Source organism: Echinops telfairi, unplaced genomic scaffold (genome assembly GCF_000313985.2).
Source record: "Echinops telfairi isolate 266 unplaced genomic scaffold, ASM31398v2 ScPeMD7_8;HRSCAF=38, whole genome shotgun sequence".
Classification (NCBI taxonomy): Eukaryota; Metazoa; Chordata; class Mammalia; order Afrosoricida; family Tenrecidae; genus Echinops; species Echinops telfairi.
Window position 1 is genome coordinate 16,128,510 of NW_022103905.1, and position 10,604 is coordinate 16,139,113.

The following is a 10,604-nucleotide window of genomic DNA, read 5'->3' on the forward strand; positions in this document are numbered from 1 at the left end:
GCCAAGCTTGGTTTGTAATGAGTCTCCTACTGCTTCCATGCACTGTCTAGACCAGTATACTCTAAGTACTGCTCTTTAGAACCTACATTTTCTAAAATGGAATGGATAAAAATCGATATGAATAAACCGGAGAAATTTTGGAAGAGGGAGACTTGAGGGATTAATGGTAAAAAGTGACCAGGAAGACGCAGGTTGATGGCAAAAAGAGGAGGGTTTGGGGGCTCATCATCGGCACCACGCACGATGCCAACTTCATCCTACTTTGTCAGCATTGGAAAGAGATGATGTTTGAGGAACTTAATGCTCACAGCACTATCACATTATGGCCGCTGACTCCTCATTCTGACACCCCACTCCACAGTGGCATCTTCCCAGGACTTCCACAGGATCACGATGAGGCCCACTGCTCTCATTTTCTTCCCAGTGGCTCCAAGGACCAAACACAAATATATTCACGGGACCCTCAGGCCAACACTTCAGAGCCCGGCCCACTGTCTCAGGGTCTGCAGCCTCCCATCCGTGATTTATCCCTCTGAAGGCCAAGGTGTCGGCAGACAGAGCAAATCCCAGGAGAGCTCAATCCACCTCTTTGTTCAGGTTCCGTCTATTCCAGGGTGAAGTCACCCGTTTAAAGCGTGTGTCGCTTGACCAGACCCTGGGCGGAGAGTCCACAGGTTGGTAGGGGAGAGCGTGCAGGTCTGGGGGGGGGGTGGGGGGTCAACTCTGAGAATCAAGAGAAAACAAGCTCTAGCTGGTGGTACTGTCACCATTTATAGCTTTCTTTTCACAGCTGCAATCGTATCGCAGCATGGTGTCAGCCTTTGGCTTCATTTCACTGATAAATAAAAATAAAGCTACCACAAAATGCCACCAGTGGTCTGCACTCTCGCTGTGCAGCGCGTGCATGTTTGTCAAAACAGGGTCCTCAACGCCTTCAACATTTCCGCTTTCTTGGAGCTATTATGAATGAGTCATTGTGGGGAATATCTCATTGATGCTTTTAAACATTAGCCGCACAGAACTCTAGGTACCCATGGGTTTTACATGGGGTGAGAAAGTAAGGGTCCTGTTTCCCTGCCGGCCTTCTGCTCACTATGGAGTCAACCACCCAGCAGGTGAGGGAAGGATCCAAAGGAACGTAGCGTGACACCGACACTTAGAATCACAGCCAGAGAGGGCCTGGAGTACACAATATAAATGCTTTATTGCTAGCACAGAGGTTTCTTTTTAAGTACATTAAAGGAAATAAATCTTCATTTTCACATCCTATATTGCAGTTCAAGGTAACTAGTTTGTTAGTGGGAATGTTTACTTGGACACTCGCTGCTACAGGGGAGGGAGCATCGTTCACACTGCAGAATCAGAGATGCGCATCAGTCGAGGTGGCAGGCTTCTGAATGCTCTGTGTTTGTTGGTAACACTGACTTGAGACTTCTTTAAAACACTGTTAATAGACAAGGGCTTTAAATAGAAAACCGGTAGAGTTAGAAAGCAGACAACTGTTAAATACAGAAGGCTCTATATATGTGTGTGTGATTGTGTGTGTGTGTGTGTGTATATATATATATATATGTTGCCCATATTCCACATACTCTAGGTTATGCTTGGTACTTTTAAATAAATGACCTTCATGCAGATTAGAGACTGAATTGGATTCTGCAGCGGGAAAGAGGGAAGAAGGAAAGAGCGCAGACCCTCCCCACACCAACCGTGAACTCACTGAGCAGCAGACGTATGGTTGAGGGAGGGGAGCGGCACCTGCCTCCTGTGTCGCCTGATGGTGGAGTGCTGAGATGAAGCCAGGGCTGTGGTGTGTGCAGGTGTGTAGCGGGCCCGCCCCTGGTGTGGCAGAGCAGCTCTGTGGAGCATGGCAGTCAGGGCCCACGGGAACTCTGCACACACAAATGGAACCCCTGGTGTGGCCCTGTTTTCCAAGGTTAATGGTCATGAATTTAGGACTCACTGGGCCCAGACGAGACCTGTGACGTCTGAAACACTGGGAGTACCAAGGGTTAGGGGAGTATAGAATGGGGCTGCAGAAGAAGCTATCGATACCAAGTGCAGAGATATCCGCACATAGGAAGAATTGTCAGTCATCACTGGGACCCGAATTAAGTCTTCAAAGAACCTTTTCCCCACTTTTTGAGCCCACTCCGACTTGTTTGGGTAGATTTCAAAGATGAGCTTGAGAACAGACCATACCTATCTATGATAAACCACCCACTTCTCCTTCATCCAGAATAGCCAAGAGGGGGAAGGAAACATGGAGACACACAAAACAGTACCGTGCACTGAGCTCAGACGCTGTGGACTACATGTGAGACCCTGCGCACCCCCATCGTCCCGATCTTCTTTCTTTCACGTTATTTATGGGCACGACAAGACCAGACTGGGTCAAGAATAGCCCCAGTTTTTATTTCCCAGTACATCTGCCGCAGTGCACCAGCTCCTGGCATTTTCAGTCTGGTCTGGCTCTAACTAAAACCATTTCATGTTTTGCTTTGAAGAAATGGATAACATGAAACGGTAATTTGGCTGCAAACCCTTGGAAAATTGTTCCCGGCCCAAACATCTGCCCCAAATGAGCTCAGCTGAGATCTCGGCGAGGATCCGGAGGGGTGGGTGAGTGGAGAGTCGGATCAGGGAACTGAAGACAATGGAAAGGCCGCCTTTCCTCAAGAGGAAAGTTCCTTGCAACAAAAGGCATCCGATAACATAGCTCCTCACTCCAATAATCAGCCCCTCACTCCAGGGAGATCCTGGACGTGCCCAAGAGTAACTGCGCTTCCCTTTGTCCCACTTTCCCCAGTTTTTGATATCATTAGGATGATCTCTTCCAGTGCCAAGGAGCCGTGCCCAGCTGTCTGCTGGGTTATGCAGTCACCAGCCTGGCCTACATGCTGTCATGAAACCTTTCAATAAGGAGCGTGTATGAACTTGGTGTTCCTGAGAACTGGGCCCCACAGGGAAAGCAGAGGGAGGGGCTGTCTGGGCTGGCTTTTCCTTCCTTCTTGGTCTTCTTAGGAGTTCTTTTGGGGGATCTTTACTGTCACCGTCTTCACTTCAGAGTATTCTCTCAAACCAAATTCTCCCCTGAAAACAGAAACGGTTAGGATCAGATACCCGAGGCGCAGGCAACACAGTTTCAGACAGTGAAAGTTCTTTAGAAGGTACAGTCTGGTACCGGCTACCTGAAAGCCCTGGGCTTCCCATTCAAGATATCCCTACAGGGCCTACAGCGTGTGCAGCCATCCTCCGTAGTGCCCAGGAGGCTCTCAGCTCAAGGTTGTCTCCTCAACGTAAAGGGTCATCTGCCTTCCCTGCCTCACACCGAAAGGACGCCTACGCACTAGCAAAAACACACCTGGGGATCAGCCTTGGCCACAGGCCACAGAGATGCCCAGGCTTTGCTGCTAGGTTAAGTCCTAAAGGCTGCGGGCGTGAGGGAGCACGGACTGCCCAAAGCTGACGGACACTCACCCGGACTCACTTCTACCCCACCCTGTCCTGGAGACTCTGCGGGGCTCTGCTTTCTCTCCTGAAGATCTCGTCTCTTGATCACACAGACAACACTAGGATCCCCAGGTGAGCCCACTCATACTCGAATCCCCTTTGTCTGATCCCTTCACACTAACAAACAGGAGCAAATACCTAAAGGCCCTCAAGAACACATATCATCTCACATCTTAAAAACAACCCAGAAGATAGACTGTTCATAGCCCCCAACGTTGCCCAGAGCTGAATGAGCCCCCAATTAAACGATTTAAAAGAAAATGTTCTTAAACGGATGGTGGTACCTATTGTAAAATTACGCTTGAACTAAATGAATCGTGGGTTTAAAATATCTTTAAGAGCCCCCAATAAAATGATTAATTTTTAAAAAGTCATAACTGAATGATAAGGAATTGGCAAGCATGGGTAAGTTTTACCTCCAACAGTTTCCTTTGGCCAATTCCTTTCCTGCTTTGCAGAGCCCTGTGGGATGCTGGGCACGAGCCCTGGGCCACCACTTACTCAGCACACTGACTGAGCTAGGACCACAGAGCAACAGTGTGCTGGGCTGACAGGGGCAAAAGTAAGCAACGGGAGCGCAGACAGCACTTCTAATCGGGGGAAGGAGACTCGGTCCTTCCCGCCCTCAAGAGGCATGCTCACCTGTGTGGTAGGAGACACTGGTGTGTGGCAAAACCTATCTGCCGAGATGCTCCGAACCCACGCATCGCCTTGTTTGAATTGCCTTAAATTTCTTTCTTTGCTCTTAAAATCAAACCTGTGCTACTTTTTTTCTTTAATTTAACTTTCTTTTCTTATATTTTCCCTAAGGCCAATTCCTCTATGAAGCTTTTCATGACTCCCAGGAGCAGGGGGAATTCCCCTCCCCATGTTCACACAGCCCCTTGTCCACACCGCTACCATCAGAGGTGCCACCCTGGAAAGTCACTATGTGAGTGCCTGTCTCCATGGATTCGCTTCTGCCCTTCAGCAAATATCACCCGTACTCTATAGGGTCCAACACAAAGGCGGCACTCAACGACTGTTAAATGAGTGATCTCCCTAACCTTCCTCTCCCGGTTCTACACTATCCCACCAGTAAACGAAAGGCTTAGAGATGGATGTGGAGATGATTAAGAAACACTGTCTTTTAAAACAGCCAGGCATAGGCAGCGTTCTCACTTTGTTTCCCTAGGAGACCCACTTTAAATGACCCATTCTAGTCGTGTCAGGAACCCCCTTCCCTATGTCAGACTCTAACGCAGTGAGTGGTTCTCAAGCTTCCCAAGGCCGAGACCCTTTCATACAGGTACTCATGTGGCGGTGACCCCCAACCATAACATTATTTTCGTGGCTACTTCATCACTGTCATTTTGCTGTTATGAATTGGGCGACCCCTATGAAAGGGTCATTTGACCCCCAAAGGGGTTGCGACCTACAGGTTGAGAACCACTGTTCTAATTGCTCTACCAGCAGCATCTCTGAACGTCAGGGACACCTGAGTTGACAAAGCCTCCCCTCCTAGGACATCAGCGGGCAGCCAAGGTCTGTACTGGTACCTCTCCTTACAGAACTACGAACCACACACTTCTAGGTTCCCTCATTAGCTCCATCCAGCTCGGACTTTATTACCAGCTCGGCTCTGGCTCTTGTTGCACTGTTTCCTGCCCTTGGGCAATCCTGAATGTGTCTCTTCATCAAGGACATGGTGTGCCTCCTGTGTGAAGTGAGGTTTCTCCCTTCAAGGTTCCTGGCTTATGCACGCACTGGGGCAGACCCCGCCACACTGTCCTCCCACTCAGCTCTCTAACCAGGGTGGTAGGAAATGGAAGGAGGCCTAAGGAGCAGCAGCCTTGAGGACTGGTTGTTTCAGTGTGGCCTTTGGGCCCATCATCTTTGAGTGCCTGATAAAATGGAAAATCCTGCTTCCCTGGCAGGCTCTTCTCCTAGGTCCTGGGCAGAGATCTTCAGTCTAGGCCCAAGCTGCTCCAAGACAGCAGAGGATCCAACTTGGCCGGGGGCCAGGACACCAGGGACTGCCGGAGAGAGGCCGGAGAGCACTGTGAGCAGGCGGTGAGAACACTGGCCAGGGTCAGCAGGCCAGGGCAGGCTTTGCTCTGCCATCAGTGGCTCTAGGACTCCGGTCAGGCCGCCTCCATCCTCTCGGGCTCCAGCTCACTCCGGGCAGCAGTTGTGGAAGTGCAGCACTCACACATTTCACTGACAACCTGCAGAAGTAGGAGCCCCGGAGCGTGGCAGGACGAGGTGAGGTTTCTGTGGCCTCAGTCAGCCACGTCAGGACTCACGCAGCCTCTTCCATGAATAAGGTGACCAGACGTCCCGCTTTTGACGGGACAGTCCTGACTTTGAACAATTTTTCCCGCATCCCACGGCATTTGAAAAAAGTCCCGAATTTTGGAAAGAATGCACAACAAGCTAGGGTATACACTTTTCGGCTGCCATGTGGCTATTTCGCCCGGATATGAGTTTTATCAATGGTGTCCCACTTTACAATGTTAAAATCTGGTCACCTTATCCATGAACCAAGTATAGATTTCTAACTGGAGAATATATTTCCCTCACTTTTTCTTTGGCTTATATCAGTATTTCTCCTAGAGTACACAGGGTCCCCAGACCACCTGCATTAGAATCCTTCCAGAAGCTCGTTAACATGCAGATCCTGGGCCCTCGTCCAAACCCCAAACCAAACCCAATGCACGAGTAGAATCCAATCCTACAGGACAGAGGGAAACGGCCACAAATTCCAAGGCTCTAATCTTCAAAGAAGCAGATCACTCGATCTTTCTCCCAATATTCGAACTGCTAACTTGCTTAGCATTGGAGCCCTTTAACCATTGTACCACCAGGGCTCCTTTAAGTCCTAACCCAGATGTGCTGTGTCTGTGAACACACACACACACACACACACACACACACACACACACACACTCACTCACTCACTCACTCACTGGAAAACACTTGATTTAAAGTACACTAAGAATGCTTCCCATGCTCAAAGCCCGATTCAGGTTTTAAAATGCGGACATTTTCCATCCCCTGGGTTTGTGATATATTTTATGGCTCCAGTTCTCCCACCTGCCCCTTCTCGAGGGGAGCCTAGGTGAGGGCGTAAGACAATGGACAGGAAGAGTGAAGCAGATGGAATCCACCGGCAGGCAGGACTGGAGTCAGCTCTCCTGTAACCGGGGAACTTGAGGCCAGCCATCAGATGACCTGTAGAGGGCAGCCCTCGCTGCCACTCTCCGTGGGGAGACCACTGAGGCTCTGCCAGCCCCAGAGAGCTTGCCTCCCAAGAGTGCTATGTCCCTTCTGCCCTTCCTGGTTCTTCTTCGAGCTGGGCGGGAGGCACAGGGACTAATGCCGGGCATGGAGAAACAATTCCTCCATCCTGCAGGAGGGTTGGCTGGCGTTTCTGGGGCTGTATCCAATGTTAGCGAGTGGGGGACTGGAACAGAGCAAGCTCTTTTATTGGAACTATCTCCTACCACTCTAGGTCACTCAAGGAAGAGAAAACATGTTTTCGGGGCAAGTAGGGACAGAGAACCATGTAATTTAGACAAGATGAAGAGAGTATCATCAAAGAACAACCATTTCCAAAGTCGTTTTTAACTGCACTGGAAAAGTTAAATCCCTCTAGTGCTTAGAAAATGAAAGAATCCATTCCCCTCATCTCTCAGGCCACGGCGATGTGGGATTCTGACACAGCCAAACGCTCTCTCAGCCTTCTCTGTAAGCTGGGGAAACGTCTCTGAGCGGACTGGAACTGGATAATGTATTTGCCTGAATGCTGGCAGGAGACCTGCTCATAATGAAGGCTACAATCAGGGTCCATCAACCAATGATTATTTATGGCAAGTTGACTTCATGCTCATGATTCACTCTGTTAATTATCTGTGACACAACAGCCCAGGCAAGCAGTGTCACCCTCGCCAGTGATTGCCCAAATGCTTCCGAGGCCGGGACAACACAGACACGGGCAGGAACTGTAGTGACAAATTGAAGGCATCACAAAAAGTGGCAGCAGATGGCTCAGGCCATATGCAAGTTCCCTAAGTGGAAGAGATGGAGACTTTATACAAGGATAACAAGACCCAGACTGGTCCTGGGGTACTGCTGGCTGTAAAGCAAGGAAGGGGCCCTGGAGGCCAGACAAGGGAAAAGTTGAGCAAGAACACTGTCTCCCTGGCATTTCCAGAGGCAGAATGTAAGTTGGCAACACTGGCTGGAATTAGGGAAAATCCTGCTATGCTCCCAAAGCAAGAGGCCTAGGAAGGAAGAAAGGCCAACTAGGTAACACTCAACTGGATTAGCAAAGATACCAGAAGCTAATTATTTTCTGAGGGCTTGCCAGGCCCTCTGCTAGCTATTGCACACACTTACTTCCCGTGTATCATCCCCGCAGCAATTCTATGAGGTAGGTACCATTTTATAGATGAGGAAACGAAGGCTCAGCGAGATTAAGTGATTTGTTCCAAGAAGCACAGGTAGGAAGGGTAGAATTCAAATCCACGCAGTTTGATGGCGAGAAATTCTGCTCTTGGCTGGCAAGCTGTACCTCGTGCACGGTTGCGGACTAGAAAGGAGCAGCTGAGGAAGCGGAGGCGGGGAAGAGCTCTGCTCTAGTCTAGGGGCTCGCTATGCTCCCCCACCCCGTAGTGACTTCTCCAGCAACGTCTTCACTCACTCTTCTGTCAGCGCCACCAGCTTTAAGCACCAACTCTGGAAAAACTACCCCCTTTTTTATTCCACCCAAATGCCCCTCTCCTCAAATCCCTACACTAGACCAGACACTGTTGATCAAGGGTCTGTTGGCAGTCAGCTGTGAACACCCATAATGGCAGCTCACACCCAGCCAGCGCCTCCCAGTGAGAAAGCCCTGGTTTCCACCAAGAGAAAGCCTGGAAAGCCCATGGAGAGTTCTAGTTGTGTTGACAGCGCCTACTGACGACATATGGAACCAGCCAATATTGGCCAGTTGTAGCTGTGCTTCAGTTCTTCAGCAGCTTTGGGAAATCTATCTAGCTCTGAAGAGCCCTGAGCCTGACCCCTGGGGTCCCTTAATCCTGAGGGTGGAGTACACAGGATTTGACCACTGAGCCCCAGACCTGCCACATCTCAGACCTGCCACTTACTGGCTAGTTTCCTTGGCAAGCCACTAACCCCTCTTAACCCCGAGTTCCTTATGTGGATCATTTGTAATATCTATCCCACAGAACCTCTGTCAAAACCAAATGAGACGTTAGAAAGTGATTTAACAGATGCACAGCAGGCATTCCATTCATGACATCCATTGCTGTCGATGCAAACATTTTCTCACAGACCGTTTTCCTGTTCTTTCTGTCCCAGCATCCTCTCTCTGCCAACATTCTTGTCTTAAAGTCTTTGGTATCGCCTCAGCACCCACATGCTGCTTGTTGACGTCTTTTGAGATTTCTTCTCAATCAACCTTTCCATTTGTATCTTCAGTAAGAACCCCAATTCATCCATGCCACAACCCTACAGGCCCAAAATCACAGAACCTACCAGGGCAGAGCAAGTGGCACAAGTTCCTGGACTGCGGGGATACAAAGTAAGCGACAACCAACACCTGTCCTTGGAAGCAGCAAGACTTGTGGGGATCATGGCCAAGTACAGAGCTCAGAGCTCCAGCAACTTTGCTATAAGGGGATGGAAATAAACCAGAAACCTAGATTCTGTATAAATACTCCTTGTTTATAAATGTTAGGTAGACTGTTAAACACTTTGAAGGGAAAACAAACCACTTCTGCAGTTCATACAAGTCCCTTGTGCTGGCAATGGGTGACCGTTGTCTGAAGAACATGAAATTCCCTTCGATTCCCTGACTACTCTGCTATCTGCCAGGCCTTCCCTCTGCAATTCCCTCTGCCGGCCTCTGAAATGCCCACAATCCTATTTCTTGCTGAAATCTTCTCTGAATCCCGCACATCTGATGGCCTCTATGTGTGTAAGATGTTGAACACACTTCTATGATAGCCCTTATTACAGAGAATTACTGAAATGTTTATTTTTCTCGAGTCCCACTTAGGGTAAAAGATGTCCTATTGTCTTTGTAACATGTAGTCTAGAGCATAGTGTGTAAGTACACGTACTCAATAAAGTCTGCTTCATGAATTAAGAGGAGTGAGAGCACTTTATGCTGATAATCAGAAATCCTTGGCAAGTTTGGACACTTACATTTCTCTCCCATTTCCAGACATCTTGAATCCCCCAAAGGGGCTCTGGGCATTTAAAGCATTGTAACAATTGATCCTGAAAAACAAAAGATAATGCTGTGAGTGCGGTGAAGGCTGCCTGCACAGGAACAAGCCCACTGCAGGGTATTTCTAGCAGAAGTATTATTTTTTAATTCCTTTTTACAGCTCGAAATTCTATCCTTGAAATTGGACCCTGGTGTCCTAGCCTCCCCAGGAAGAAGGGCATCCCTTTTCAGGGCTCAGTCTGATTGCTGTGGGTCTTCCCCGTCTTCCAGAGGGTGCCTGTTCACAGCGCCCAGGCTTCGGGTAATGATCAGAACAAGGAGGCGGACTCTGGTCTTACCACACGGTCCCGGCTTGCATTGCCGATGACACCGTCAGGGCCTTGTTGATGTCACTGGTGAAGACGGCTGCGACCAGTCCAAAGTCTGAGTTATTGGCTCTTTCAATCACTTCATCCATGGTCTTAAACCTCAGAATTTCCTGAACGGGGCCGAAGATCTGCAGGCAAACACGAGGAATGCTTCACCCAGGCTTTCCTTGTTTCAAAGCAAATTTCCTCTGCCTTGATTATTTAAAAACATTGAACTTTAGCAGTACAAAACTATACACTCTCCCAAATTCTCAAATTATGTAAGAGTCTAACACTGAGAGTTTGCTTCGCACCCTCCCTCCCCCAGCCCCCTGCATGGCTAGATGCCACTTGGTGTGCCCGAGGTGTGCTCTCTGGTACAGAAGAGAAGGTGGCAGTCTCAGGGGCGGCCCCAGGCACGGTTCCACAGTGTCCGACAAGCCCGAGGGCCCGCTGCTGAGTCAATGGGCGGCTTCTCCTTGAGCCCCAACAGTCTGGGGGCATGAACTGCTGCCAGTTTGTTA

At 49.3% G+C, this 10,604-nt stretch overlaps 1 protein-coding gene across 1 annotated transcript in view; it reads right to left on the reverse strand.

Annotated features, from left to right (window-relative positions):
* Positions 1-1,185: 1,185 nt before the first annotated feature.
* ALDH1A2 (aldehyde dehydrogenase 1 family member A2) overlaps positions 1,186-10,604 on the reverse strand; it is a 114,236-nt gene continuing 104,817 nt past the window's right edge. Inside the window, exons 11-13 of the mRNA XM_004709449.2 lie at positions 10,072-10,229; positions 9,709-9,783; positions 1,186-3,093 (exon numbers count right to left, since the gene is read on the reverse strand). Of these exons, the coding sequence (XP_004709506.1) occupies positions 3,021-3,093; positions 9,709-9,783; positions 10,072-10,229 (306 nt within the window). The 3' untranslated portion in view covers positions 1,186-3,020. The remainder of the gene's footprint in view (positions 3,094-9,708; positions 9,784-10,071; positions 10,230-10,604) is intronic.